We start from the raw sequence: 15381 nt of genomic DNA, 5'->3' as shown, positions 1-15381 counted from the left end.
GTATTTGGCTCGAAGATTTCTGGCTCGCCTGCCAAGCCAGAGGGGTGGATGATAACTATTTCATCATTCAGTATCTCCCCATCTATGTCGGGGAACATGTTCGGGCATGGCTTGAATTTCTCCCACACGACAGCATCCATGACTGGGTGGACCTCAAGAGGGTCTTTGTCGGAAACTTCTAGGGGACGTATGTCTGCCCTAGGAACTCCTAGGACCCCAAGAGCTGCCAGCAGGAGCCCAGCGAGTCCCTGTGGGATTACATCCGTATGTTCTCCCAACGATGCAACTCCCTCCCTGATGTCGTTGATGCGGACGTCATCAGCACATTCCTCTCTAGGACAACTTGTGAGTCCCTGATCCACAAGCTTGGCTACCTGAAACCCCGTACCACCCACGACCTGCTCGATGTGGCCACAAACCATGCCTCTGGCAAGGAGGCGGTCAGAGCGGTCTTCAATAAAGGCCAGGACAAGGGCAAGGCCAAGCATAAGGACTAAGACTAGGGCCCCTCCATGCAGAGGGGCAAGAAGAACAAAAAGGATCGGCGCCAATCGGACAACACCGCGTTGGTCACCGTAGCTGATCACATGGGCAAGCAACCCTAGCAGGGCCTGCCTAACCATTTCAACAAACTCATGGATAGCCCATGCACCAACCACACCTACCCTGTCAAACACCTCTACAAGGACTGTGAGCTCCTCAAATGTTTCCTCCGGTAGGCCGGCAGGCCGAAAGAAGGAGACGACAAAGAGGCAGCGGCCAAGAAAGGAGGCGCAGCAGGCAAGGACAGAGATGGTTCCCCGACCCTGAGGAGTACATCATGATCTTCGGCGGATCCGACGCCATCTGGACCAAACGCCAGCACAAGGTGTGCTATAGGGAGGCATGCGCCGCCGAGACGGCCGTCCCCTCCTTCCTCAACTGGTCAGAATCTCCAATCACCTTCGATCAGAGGGACCATCCCTCCCACATCACGAGACTAGGATGCTACCCGCTCATCGTCGATGCCATCGTCTACAAGAAGCGCCTCACTAAGGTGCTGATGGACAGAGGCAGCGGCCTCAACATCCTCTACGTCGACACCCTCAATGCCATGCGCATCCCTCGGTCAGAGGTCTACCTAGCGGGCTCTCCCTTCCACGGGGTGATCCTAGGTGCACAGGCATACCCACTTGGGCAAATCGATTTGTCCATCACGTTTGGCAACAAGGCCAACTTCCGCTTAGAGGTGCTTACCTTCAAGGTGGTGGACTTCCCAGGGTCCTACCATGCCATCTTGGGGCGATCATGCCACGTCAAGTTCATGGCGATCCCTAACTACACCTACCTCAAGCTAAAGATGCCGAGACCAAATGGTGTCATCACCATGAGTAGCGCCTTCTCGCACGCCTTCACGTGCAACCATGAGCATTTTGAGCTCGCCACTGTGGTCATCAACTCAGCTGAGCTCCCATGGCTCGAGGAGTCGTCGACCCTAGTTGTCCCAGACAGCAACAAACCAGCCTCCTTGACAGCCTTCCGCCCACTCAAGGAAACCAAGGCAGTGGGAATCAACCCTACCGACCTAGCCAAAATGGTATGAATCGGGACCCAGCTCCCAGCCAAATAGAAATATGAGGTCATTGACTTCCTACGCGCCAATCACAATGTCTTCGCATAGCAACCTTCTGACATGCCGGGCAAACCACAGGAGGTCACCGAGCATGCGCTACGCCTCATCCTGGGCTCAAAGCCCGCTAAGCAGCGTCTACGCTGCTTTGACGATGAGAGGCACAGGGCCATAGGTGAAGAGATCGCCAAACTCCTAGCAACCAGGTTCATCAGAGAGGTGTTCCACTCTGACTGGCTCACCAATCCTATTCTTGTTAAAAAGAAGATCGAGAAATGGAGAATGTGCGTTGATTATACTAGCCTCAACAAAGCATATCCAAAGGATCACTTTCCTTTGCCGCGCATAGACCAGATAGTCGACTCCACCTCGGGTTGCGAGGTCCTCTCCTTTCTGGATGCCTACAAAGGCTATCACCAGATCGCAATGAAAGAGTCCGATTAGCTCATGACCTCATTCATAACCCTGTATGGTTCATACTGCTATGTAACCATGCCTTTCGGCCTAAAAACACTGATGCCACCTACCAAAGGTGCATGCAGCAATGCTTCACCATCCAGATCGACCTACTCGATCAACCTAATCAGGCTGAATGGCCAAAACCAACAATCGCCATCTATGTTGATGGCATAGTGGTCAAAATGGCTCAAGCTTGCGACCTGATCCCAAACTTGGCCGCGACATTCGCGAACCACCGAAGGTTCAACATCAAGCTGAATCCCAAAAAATGTGTCTTTGGGGTCCAAAGGGGAAGCTGCTAGGATACATTGTGTCCGAGTGCGGCATCGAGGCCAACCCCAAAAAGATCTAAGCCATCTCCAACATGGGCCCCATACGCAACGTCAAGGGCGTGCAAAGGCTCACTGGCTGTCTGGCTACCCTAAGCTAATTCATCTCCTGGCTCAGCGAACGAGGGATGCCACTCTACAAGCTCCTAAAAAAGACGGACACGTTCGCCTGGACTAAGGAAGCTCAGCAGGCTCTAGAGAGCCTCAAAGCGTCCCTGACGTCGGCCCCAATCCTCATCACTCCTAAACGGGGAGAACCCCTTCTCCTCTATGTTGTGGCTAGCAACCATGTGGTAAGCGCCGCCCTGGTCATCGAAAGGGAGGAGCCAGGACAACCTTAAGGTCCAGTGGCCCATATACTTCATCAGGGAGGTACTCACCAACCCCGAGGTCTAGTACCCCTAGGTGCAGAAACTCCTATACGCCGTGCTGATGGCGACCCAGAAGCTCCTACACTACCTCACCAACCACGAAGTTGTGGTCGCCACTTCATACCCGCTCGGGAACATCATCCGCAACCATGACGTCGTGGGACGGATCTCCAAGTGGGCACCCAAACTCATGGGCCATGACATCAGGTACATCCCCCGTACCACCATTAAATCTCAGGCTCTCGCAGACTTTGTCGCCGAATGGACCGAGGTGCAGCTATCGACCCCGGACGTCACCCATGAGTACTGGACAATGTACTTCGATGGGTCCGTAATGGCACCCGACTCAGGGGCTTGAGTGGTTTTGATCTCCCCAGACAGGAGTAGGCTCCGGTATGCTATCTGCCTCCACTTTTTAGCCTCAAACAACGCCGTGGAGTACGAGGCCCTTATCAATGGACTGCGCATCACCATCAAGCTCGGCGCTATGCGACTCTATGTTCGCGGTGACTTGGAGTTGGTCATTGATCAAGTCATGAAGGAGTCCTCCTGCAAAAGCCCCTCAAGGCAGCATACTGCCAGGAGGTACACAAGCTTGAGGACAAATTCTAAGGGATCGAGCTACATCACGTCCCCTGGAAGGACAATGATGCGGCCAATTTTCTCGCAAAATTGGCCACCAAGTGAGATCCCTCTCCAAGCGGAGTCTTCATCAACGACCTCCATGAGCTGCCCGCTCGCGTCTTGGAAGGTCCGGTCCAGGCACACCCCGATGCCAACCCGGCGCTAGGGGGCTCTGACCCCAAGGCCAAACCGACGCTCGGGGGCCCCAACCCTAGTACTTCTACAACAACGTCGCTTGCCGACTCCGCTGTACTAGTGCTCGATCAAACCGACTGGCGAGCATCGCTACTTGCCTACCTCCTCGAGGAGGTCCTCCCACCTAAAAGGACTAAAGCTCGACGAATCGCTCGACGTGCCAAGACATTCGTTGCCATCGGTGATGAACTCTACAAGCAAAGTCCATCGGGGATACTCATGAAGTGCATCCCTACTAATCAAGGGAAACAGCTCCTCCTCGAGGTCCATACTGAAATATGCATACATCACGTGGCCCTAAGGTCGCTGGTCAGAAAAACCTTTCACCAAGGTTTTTACTGGCTCACCGCACTATGAGATGCAGAGGAGGTCGTCCGTAGATGTGAGGGATGCCAATTCTATGTTCGACAAACTCATTTGCCGGCACAGGAGCTTCAAACCATCCCCATCACCTAGCCATTCACGGTATGGGGCCTCGACATGGTAGGACCCCTCAAAAAGGGCCCAGGTGACTTCACTCACCTGCTCATAGCAATCGACAAGTTCACCAAGTGGATAGAGGCCAAGCCCATCACCAACATCCGCTCAAAAGAGGCGGTCAAATTCTTCCTCGACATCATCTATCGGTTCGGCGTTCCTAACTGCATCATCACAGACCACAGGACTAACTTCACTAAAAAGAAGTTCTGGGACTTCAGTGATGGATACAGTATCAGGATCGACTGGGCCTCAGTCGGACACCCACATACCAACGGTCAGGTCGAACATGCCAATGGCATGGTCCTCTAGGGACTTAAGCCATGCATCTTCGATCGACTTAACAAGTACATCGGGCGATGGGTTGCAGAGGTCCCAGTGATCCTCTGGAGCCTGAGAACAACCCTGAACTGATCCATAGGGTTCACACCCTTCTTCCTAACCTATGGAGCTGAGGCAGTACTACCCTCCAACCTCGACCACGGTGCCCCAAGAGTAAAGGCCTTCGACCACGCCCGGGCCGTGGAGGCTCAGCAAGACATAGTCGACCTACTCAAAGAGGCCCACGAGACGACCATCATCCGCTCCGCTTGCTATCAACAAACTCTCCGCAGGTACCATGAAAGGAAGATCTGGGGGAGGACCCTCGAAGTCAGTGATCTCGTGGTCCGGAGGACCCAATCAACAAAGGAAAAACACAAGCACACTAACCGACGAAACGGGACATGGCCTGGGTATGGCTCACCACTACCGCACATCGGGCATGGGAACCAAAGCGCCACCACTCGTAGGCGGCCCTCCGCCTTCCCAGGTTGTACTTGAAAAACCCAAACAAACAGGATCTTCGCTAGGAGAGGCCATCGGACTTCCCGCATCGATCAAACGGCTCAGGAAAACACGCTGAGAGATAGGTAAGGAGCAAAGGGACACCCCATGTAGGTCATGCCAACTCTGTCATGAACGACAAGCATGGGTCCTGGTCGGATGTTTCCGATTGGAGCTCTGCAAACCCCATCACTCGAGTCATCAATGTAACACTACCGACCCTAACTATTTCTTTATATAACTCATTCATACATCCATATGCGCATTCATTTCATACGCCCATACCTCCCAGATGATTCAGGCATGAATCACCCGAGGGCTCAGGAACTAAGCATCACACATGCAACAAAATGCATCACAACACTCCGTGTTGCGTCACAAAGTGGTAGTTGCCTCATTCTACATGAGCAACGACAAAGCCAGGGGAGAAAACATAGATGAGCCCCATGCGGCCCTCGCTTGGTCTGCCCCAAAGTAGACTGAGTCATCTCAACCTTCTCGTTTGATCCTAAGCCTCTACCAAGCCCATAAAATCTCCATCGAGTGGAGGCCGTCAGGCCACCCGGATCGGTCTCTAGAATGACCTAGGCATCTGTCGGGTTGTAGGTAAAGGAGTAGTGGAATGTCATAAGAGGGCTATGCCAACCTCGTCACGAACGATGAATCCGGATTCTACTCGGTCATACCTGTTAGCGAGCTCACCGAGCACGTCACTCGAGCCCGAGCGATCGGGACAAGCGACAAAACTCAGCCCCTCCGGTTGTGAGAAACCAAGGACAGGGTAACGCACACAACTCAAAAACCAATCCCTACAAAGGCCCAATAGGACTCGAGGGCTCAAGATAAAAACCTAGGTCTGTGACCTTGAACTTGCCCCATCCGGCTACACTTCACGGCACACCAAAAACCTAGGTCTACGACCTTGAACTCGCCCCATCTGACTATGCTTTGACTGCACCCTAACTCATCAGCATCCACGACTCCAAGTCGCCCGATCCCACGGTGTGCACCGATGCTAGGATCAACGAGCTTCATCTCGTCCAACCCCTGAACTAACTCATTAGGGTTCACGACTTTGACTCGCCCGATCCCACGGCGCGCACCGATGCCAGGATTAGCAAGCTTTGTCTCGTTCGACCCCTAAATTAACTCATCAGGGTCCATGACTCTGACTCACCTGATCCCACGGTGCGCACCGACGCTAGGATCAGCAAGCTTCGACTCGTCCGATCCCTGAACTAACTTATCAGGGTCCATGACTCCGACTTGCCTGATCCCGTGGCGTGCACCAACACCAGGATCAGGGAGCTATGACTCGTTTGATCCCTGAACTAACTCATCAGGGTCCACGACTCTAACTTGCCCGATCCCACGGCGCGCACCGATGCCAGGATCAGCAAGCTCTGACTCGTCCAATCCCTGAGATAACTCACCTGATCCCATGGCACGCACCGATGCTAGGATCCACAACCCCAAAGCTCGCTCGACCCACGACGTGCATCGACGCCTGGATCCATGAGCTCCGTCTCGTTCGATCCCTAAAACTAACCACCTCGGCTATGCAAAGACACCTTGGTTGATGACTCCATCTCTACTAAACACGCACACACACCTCGCTAACAAAAACCCCCAGATAATTCTGCACGAATCACCCAAGGGCTTGGGGGTTACATCCACAGGTGCGCTCGCGTGCACCCACCGATGAAACAAAACTTCCCCCACTGGCGATTCCAAAAAAACCCCCAGACAATTCTGCCCGAATCGACTGGGGGCTCGGGGGCTACACCCGCGGGTGTGCTCACGCGCACCCGCCGTCAAGACAAAAATCCCCTAGACGATTCTACCTGAATCGCCCGGTGGCTCGGGGGCTCCTGTCGGGTTCATAAACCCGGAGTCCCTCGCGGATCGGCTTCTCAACAAAGGCTTAGCCCAGCAGACAACGTTGCAAACAACACACAAACTCATAGGCTGGCCCAAGTACCTAAAAAGACATGTCAGAAAGGGGATCTGGTCACCGACCGAAAGGCTTGGCCAAGGAGGAACGACGCCCGCTTCCAACTCTAGCCTGCCTCTCCGACTGGAAGGCTTCGTTTTGGTCTTCAGCCCACCTCCGGACGGCCTCTCCGACCGAAAGGCTTGGGCCAACTCCATTTCTGGCTCCGACCGGAAGCACTCGCTTCGGTCTCCAGCCCACCTCCGGATGGCCCTCCGATCGGAAGGCCTAGCCGAACCCCTACACACTACTCTTCTCCAACTGAAACCAGCCGACCGGGGACGCCCGCTCAGAAAGGACCATGAAATGGACGGAAAAGTTAGGGCAGGGCACAAAGTCAAACTACAATACCAGGACCATACCCTGGGTACCGACAAGATATGACAGAAGGGTGCCATGCAACCTTTTAGACTTGTCAGAACCCCAACAGTGTTGTAGGCGCCATCAACTCCCTTATGATAAGGTCCCCTATATGTCTTTGGGCATTGACAGTGTTGTAGGCGCCGGCTTTTATTATACCGGGCGAACTTGGCAAAGCCCCTCACGTGCCTCTAGGCATCAACAGTGTGCTAGGCACCGACGTCTGCCATACCCAAAGAAGGCAACACCACCTCCCATGTGCGTTTGACACTCAACAGTGTTGTAGGTGCCTACCATTATCTTGTACCCGACGGCATGGGAAGCAAGACTTAGCAATTGACATTCTCCCTCTCCCTCACTTGTAAGGCCATCCCCTTCGTCTATAAAAGAGGATGCACTCTCTTCCAATAGGAAGGTTCACCATTCCAGTTCTCTCATATTCATTCAGATCATTAGGACACCACAACAGAAACCGCTAGGTTCAAACCACGAGCCCACGCTCATACACTTAGCTCATAGCGGAGCCCCTATCGCTCTCGGTGCTTTGACCAGAGTCCGACCGAGCCTCTTGCTCCCCTATCTTTCTTCTTCTCGTTTGTAACCCCACTGCAAGCTTTGAGTACCTGGGTTCAGGAATAAAGTCACCGACCAACCCAAACTGGACGTAGGGCACATTGCCTGAACCAGTATAAATCCTGTGTCATTGAGTGCTAGGCCACCTCCGATCACAACGTGAAAGCATCTAGGCCCCTAGTTGGGTTTTGGTGATTAATAACAATACAAGATTACTATGACTAACGTGTGTTTTGCAGATGCAATTAAGTTAGGTCATGGAAATGGAGATCAATCGGGCAATCAAAGTTGTCATGCCCCCTCGTTGGAAATCGTTTTAGTTTTCAAAGGATGGATGACAAGGTTAAGGATGACTAGTTCTAAGTGTCGATTGGAGTTGAAGAGACACTTAGAGTAGTTTAGGACTTTGTTTTTCTTTGGCCATACTATTAAGGGGGGTATGGACGGGTAGCTTGACCTAGTTGAGTCTAGTGAGTTAGGTGTGGTGCACACTTGTTAAAACTAGCTCTAGGTAGCTCCTATGAAGCCCTTTGATCCCATGGAGCAAACTTCATTCACAAATGATTGAGAGTTGGAAGTGAATGGAGGGTCAAATACTGACCGGACGCTGGCCGTAGGGTACGATCAGTTCATTTGACCAAGGAGAACAAGTCTGGTGTGACCGGACGCTGGATGGTCAATATGACCGGACGCTAAGGGCCAGCGTCTGGTCGACACCAGTAAGGGTCTAGACTTGAGAAAATATGACCGGACGCGTCCGGTCAATACTGACTGGACCCTGAGTATCCAGCGTCCGGTCGAGTACAGTAAGCATCCAATAGAGACCGGACGCATCCGGTCATTACTGACCAGACCCTGACAGCGTTCGGTCATCACTTAAAAACTATTGCGCGGGTTGAACTGACCGGAGCATCCGGTCAGTATGACCGGAGCGTCTGGTCACCCCGCAGAAGCTCATAATGGTTCGTTTTTTAGGCTGTCTTATAAATAGAAGGTCCACTCGTGTGTGGAGGCACTTTTGCTCATTTCAACAGCTGAGAAACACGTTTGTGAGTGCCAAGAAGAGCAAGGTCCTAGTGAGGTATTTGTGATTTGAGAATCCAAGAGTGAAACCTCATTAGTGAATCAAGAGTAGACAAGTGTGCATCCATCTTCTCATTAGGCTTCATGAGGTCAAGTGAGAGTTCGTGCTTGTTACTCTTGGTGATCGCCATCACCTAGATGGCTTGGTGGTGATTGGGAGCTTGGTGTTCACCCGGCAGAGCTTGTGAGTGACCCAACTCAAGTTGTGAGCGGCTTTGGGTGATTCGCCGCGACAGAGTGTCGAAGAATCAACCCGTAGAGAGCACTTGATCCTTACACGGATCAAGAGGGAGCTACACCCTTGTGCGGGTGCTCCAACGAGGACTAGTGGGGAGTGGTGACTCTCCGATACCTCGGCAAAACATCGCCGTGTTCCTCTCTCCATTTACTTTGAGCATTTACTTTAAGTATTTACTTTGAGCAATTCAATACTTGTCTTTACATTCATAGAATTGCCATGCTAGAGTAAGTTTGGAACATAGGTTGCAAGTCTTTTGTGCGTTAATTTGATAGAAACACTTTTCTAGGCACAAGGGGTTAATTGGGCTATCCGTAGGATTTGATTATTGCAAGAAAATTTAGAATTAGCCCAATTCACCCCCCTCTTGGGCATCTTGATCCTTTCAATTGGTATCAGAGCCTCGTGCTCACGTTTTTAAGCTTAACCGCTTAGAGTAAGATGTCTCACGGGGATGGACCTCCTCCTATCTTCGAGGAGGATGATTTTCCATATTGGAAAATTCGCATGGAGGCATACCTAAAAGCTCTAGACGTTGGAATACTTAGAGCCGCCTCTCAAGGGTTCCCAACACCTAAGAATCCCGCACAACTTCAAGGCGATGAAGTGAACTATGAAAAATAAAATGCAAAGGCTCGCAACACCATCTTTAGAGGTCTTTACAAAGATGTGTTCAACCACATAAGGAACCACAAAGACGCCCATGCACTATGGTCGGATGTTTGTGCACTCCATGAGGGAACTAAGAGTGAGCGTGAGGAACGCTATCATCTTGTGATTAAAAAGCTAAATTCATTTGAGATGCTTCCTAAAGAATGTGCTAATGAGATGTATTCACGTTTGAATGTTCTTGTAGAGGAAGTCAATGGGCTTGGACTTACTCAAATGTCGCCATCCGACGTTGTGAGAAAGATCTTGAGTGTCCTCCCCATTGACAAATATGGCCATATTGTGACCGTGCTATACCAAGGTGATCTTTCCACCGCTACACCGATACAAATCTTGGGAAAGATCAATGCTCATGAGATGTACAAGCACATCACCCCACAAGATGGCTCATCCTCTACAAAGAAGAAAGAGAAGGACTTAGCATTCAAAGCTAGCCAAGATAAGGGCAAAGCAAGACTTGAGTATGAGAGCTCAAGTGATGAAGATGATGAAGAAAGCCTTGCTCTCATGGTGAAGAAGACCGCCAAGATGCTAAAAAGGCTAAACAAGAGTGGCATCAAGTTTGATGGCAAGAAGAAGAAGTTCTTCACTAGCTCAAGAAGAAAGCCAATCTCCGAGATGGATTGCTACAATTATGGCGAACTTGGCCATCTAGCTCATCAATGTACAAAGCCCAAGAAAGACAAGTTTAAGAACAAGAACAAGGGAAAGAAAGATGACTCAAGCAATGAAGATGAAGATGAGAAGAAAAAGAACAAGCCATACAAGAAGAGAGATGGCAAAAAGAGAGACTTCTACAAGAAGAAGAAAGGTGGAAAGGCCTACATTGTCGGTAATTGGCTCACGGACATTGATTCATCAAGTGGATCATCCGATGATGATAGTGATGATGAAAAGGTGGCCACCATTGCTATTGATCTTGCATCTTCACCACCATCATTGCCATCATCCTCTACACACCTATGCCTTATGGCCAAAGGTGAACGCAAGTTAACTAAGAGTGATGATAGTAGTGATGATGAACATGCTAGTGATGATGATAGCGATAGCGATGATGATGACTCACCTACATATGATGATCTTGTCAAAATATTAAGAAAATACACTAAGATCATTAGAAAGAGTAGAGCTACAAATGAAAAGCTTGATGCTAAAAATGATTCACTCTTAGCTAAGTGTGATACATTAGAAAAGGCTAATGATGAGCTTCGAGAAACTAATGATGCTATATCATCCAAACTCAAGGAGCTCAAATCCTCTAAGAAAGAGCTTAAAGATAAACATGATAAACTTGAGTGGGTGCACAATGAACTCATCACTAGCCACAACAAGCTAAAATATGAATACACTACTCTTAAGATTAATCATGATACTCTTGTTATTGCTCAAGAATTTTTACCAAATAAGCCACATAATGCTACTAACCATGTTGTCAAGATTGATATAGCTACTTCATGTGATGATTTAATTGATGAAAGCATTGAGCATAGATCTAGTAGCAAAGGCAAACAAGTGGTTGAGTGCAATGACTATGAAGAGTATGTCAAGCTCAAGAGTGACAATGAGAAGCTCATGAAAGATCTTGAAGTGATGAAAAGTCACAACACCATTGTGCTAGAAACTCTTGATCATGACAAAGAGTTGATCCTTGAGAATGAGAAGCTCAAAGAAGAAAACAAGAAACTCAAGGAAGAGAAGAACAATGATATTCTCAAGGAAGAAAACAAGAAGCTCAAGATGGAGAAAGAGCATCTCAAGGTGGGATTGAGCAAGTTTGCTAGAGGCAAGCATCTTCAAAGTGAGCTACTCATGAATACCGTCATGAAGATGGATAGAAGTGGCATTGGATATATGGCAAGTGTAGAGAAGAAGAAGGCCCAAGCTCAACACCAACAATCAAAGCCAAAGCCAAAGCCAAAGAGATGTTTTGAGTGTGGACAAGAAGGCCACTTTGCTCATGAGTGTCAAACTCCACCACCACAACCCTTGCCCAAGCATGCTAGACCCTTTGCTTTCAATGCTCACTACATGCTTAAAAAAATTCTAGTGGAAAGATGAAAGTCATGTTCTTAGGACCCCCAACAAGAGTAGGCCTAAGAAGATTTGGGTGGCTAAGTCACTTGTTGAGAAGGTGAAGGGCCCTCAACAAGTTTGGATTCCTAAAGTTTGAATCTCATGTGTGTAGGTGAACTACAAGACCGGTGGAAGCCATTGGGTTATTGGTAGTGGTTGCACTCAACATATGACCGATGATCCTCGTATGTTCACCTCACTAGATGAAGAGGTAGATGGACAAGAGAAAATAACATTTGGAGATAATTCAAAGGGCAAGGTTAAAGGATTGGGCAAAGTGGCAATATCAAATGACCATTCCATCTCCAATGTGCTCTATGTTGCTTCATTAAGCTTCAACTTGCTATCCGTTGGGCAATTGTGTGATCTTGGCTTTCAATGCTTATTCACCGAGAAGGAGGTTGTTGTATCCAAGGTAGATAACAATCAAGTGATATTCAATGGATTTAGATACAACAACTTATATCTAGTTGACTTCACCTCCAAAGATGCAAACTTGAAGACTTGCCTATTCACCAAAACAACACTTGGGTGGTGTCGGTGTTTCGGACCGGGGGGTCCTCAACCGACTAGTGAATTTGTTCTGCGTGCTCCCAATTCCGGATGGTGATGCAAAGAGACACAAGGTTTATACTGGTTCAGGCAATCGGCGCCCTACGTCCAGTCTGAGGGATAGAACTTGTATTCCTTGCACCGAAGTGCTCGTAGTAGGGGGTTACAAGCTAAGGGAGAGAGGGAACTTGTCCCAGGTCTCGGCAGGGTGTTGCGGGGCCGTCTGAGACGTTGCTCTCAAGCGGCTGGAAGGTGTGCGTGTGTGTGTGTTCTCTAGGCCTCCCCCCTAAGTGGCCCAAGTCCTCTCCTTTTATAGTTGAAGGGGGGACAAGGGCAGTACATGTATTACTATGCGGCGTCGTGCCACCAGGGACGGCATGTCCAAGCCCTGTGGCCTATTCCTGTGGAGGCGTGGTCGTCGGAGTGGCCCATCCTTGGAGTACTGGGATGGCGTGGTCGTCCCATCAGATCCTGTGCGTCGTGGGAGCCCTAGGAATGCCTCGGAGTGGACATGGCGGCGACCATAAGCCACTGGGGACGGACTATGCATGAGGCCGAAACTTGGTCGGGGCCGAGGCTGGTACTGCAGTGGGGGGTCTCGGCAGGCGCGGACCCCAATATTGCCGAGGCCCTGATGTACAGTGCCGAGGCCTTGGTGTACAGTGCCGAGGCCTTGGTGTACAACGCCGAGGCCTTTAGCGGGCGGCTGATCGTGGACACAGTGGTAGGACACAGTGGCCAGTAACCCCCGCCATATCCTGTCCCAGGTGCTGACGGTGGCTGATCGTGGTCACAGTGTTTGGACACAGTGGCTGGTAATCCCCACCATATCCTGTCCCAGGCGCTGACGGCGGCTGATCGTGGTCATAGTGTTTGGACACAGTGGCCAGTAATCCCCGCCGTGCCCTGTCCTGGCCGGTATGGTGCTGATGCGACTTTGGGTCGTGTCGGTCTTTCTGTGACGTTGAGCCGCTGTCCGGCTGAGATCACGGAAGTGGTTGAAAGCATTAATGGGACGTGACCAGCTGTTGGGAGGGTCGGTCGAGGCGGGGGGCGACGGACTGCGGGCGAGCTGGCCTCGAGCGACACGGAGAATGGGGCCTCGCGCGAGACGGGGATCAGGCTCCTTGCCGAGGCTCCGCGCGAGAGGCCTCGTGCGATACGGAGAACGCGCCTCCTGCCGAGGCCTTCTGTGGAGAGCCTCGGGTGAGGCGGAGACGGCGTTCCCTACCGAGGCCTTCCCTGGGGAGCCTCGCTAGGATGTCGAGACCTCCTTCTCGGGGCTCGAGGCGAGGAGGAGGAGGACCCAGTGGGCCTGGTCGCAACGGGGAGGGACCCACGACTTACCTTTTTGCTTTTATCATCGTTATTTTTTAGATGGGACTGGGGCAACCCATTTGATGTTTTGCTTGGGGTACCCCATTCTAAGGTACCTGACAGTAGCCCCCAAGCCTCGGGGGGAGTGCGCGCACTCCCCCTGAGGGTTTGCCGAGGCTTGGTTCATACCTGCCCCGTAGGAATTGGGGCTTATTTTTTGAGGTTCTGGTGGGTGCGTGCGAGCGCACCCGCTGGGTGTAGCCCCCAAGCCCCTGGGGGAGTGGAGTTACTCCTCCAGGGGCTTTCTTCATTTCCGTGTCTGAACGAGTAGTTCTTATTGCATTTGCCAAGCCCCCAAGCGCAAGTTCGGGTTGCGGGGGTCTCGGCGAGGCTGCAGGGAAAAAGGCCTCTAGCCTCTGCGCGGAGCAAGAGGTTCGTCAGGGGCCCCCTGACTTTGGGTATGATCCTCATGCTTCCTTTCGCTCAGAAGGAGGGGTGAAACGTGCCATGCTACCCTCGATGGGCACGAGCGTGGACACTTCCGGTGAGCTGTTAGCGGGTAGTCCGAGTGGAGGCCCGAGCCCCGTTCGCTGGGGGACGGCTAGTGGTCCAGGGACACACTCCAAGAGTACCAGGGGGTTTCTCTAGTGGGTGCCGAGGCCATTTGCGGGCCTCGGTGGCTTGGTGCCTCCATACGGTGGGATCCCATTCGGATACTTCCCCGCCGGTCTCGGACACGACTTAGGACGCCCCGAGCGACCGTTCGCTCGGGTCTGGGCCATTCGTAGGCTCGCCCAGATGTCGTCCCTGACTCTGTTGCCCTGGGGCGACTGTCGAAACCTTTTGGAGGCCCAGCCTTCGAACCCCTGGACCGTAACGGGCTCGACGCCCTTTTATCGTGTTTGTAGCGAAACCTCTAGCACGGTTTTGGACCGTTTGTCTTTGCCTTGGGTGTTCTGGCCCTTTTATCTGGTCTTCACGTGTCCTTTTCGTTTGAACGGAGGGTTAGTTTGCTGAGCCCATTCTGGTCTCGGCAAGGTTGCAGGAAGAGCCCCTAGCCTCTGCGTGGGAGGGCCGTTGGGAGTTCTCCTGACTTTTTATACGCCCCTCGCGCGTGAGGGTTTGTTTGCCGAGGCCCCTTTGGGCGCGAGCCCGGGTCGTGAGGTCTCGGCATATTTGCAGGAGGAGCCCCCTAGCCTCCGCATAGGGCGAGAAGGCCGTCAGGGGTTCCCCTGACTTTTTATGCGACCCTCGCGCTTCCTTTTCGCTCGGAAGGAGGGTTGGAATGTGCCTCGCTACCCTCGATGGGCACGAGCGGTGGCACTTCTGGTGAGCTGTTATTGGGTAGTCCAAGTGGAGGTCCGAACCCCGTTCATTAGGGGACGGCTAGCGGTCCAGAGACACACTCCAAGAGTACCAGAGGATTTCTCTAGTGGGTGCCGAGGCCGTTCGTTGGGCCTCAGTGGCTCGGTGCCTCCCTATGGTGGGATCCCATTCGGATACTTTCCTGCTGGTCTCGGACACAATTTTGGGCATCCCAGGCGTTTCGCTCGCTTGGGTCTCGGCCCCATATAGGCTCGCCTGCAGTTGCCCCTGACTCTGTTATCCTGGGGCGGCTGTCGAAATCCTTTGGG

General features: G+C 51.8%; 1 protein-coding gene across 1 annotated transcript; it reads left to right on the top strand.

The window, feature by feature from the left end:
• The first annotated feature begins 820 nt into the window (after positions 1-820).
• LOC136548268 (uncharacterized) lies at positions 821-1582 on the top strand. The gene is made up of 2 exons (XM_066539864.1): positions 821-868; positions 953-1582. The coding sequence occupies exons 1-2, from the start codon at positions 821-823 to the stop codon at positions 1580-1582; spliced, it is 678 nt and encodes a 225-aa protein (XP_066395961.1).
• The last annotated feature ends 13799 nt before the right edge of the window (positions 1583-15381 follow it).

The sequence above is a fragment of the Miscanthus floridulus genome, chromosome 4 (genome assembly GCF_019320115.1).
Source record: "Miscanthus floridulus cultivar M001 chromosome 4, ASM1932011v1, whole genome shotgun sequence".
Lineage (NCBI taxonomy): Eukaryota > Viridiplantae > Streptophyta > Magnoliopsida > Poales > Poaceae > Miscanthus > Miscanthus floridulus.
The sequence above is the reverse complement of the archived record's forward strand: the minus strand, read 5'-3'. Positions and strand labels throughout refer to the sequence as shown.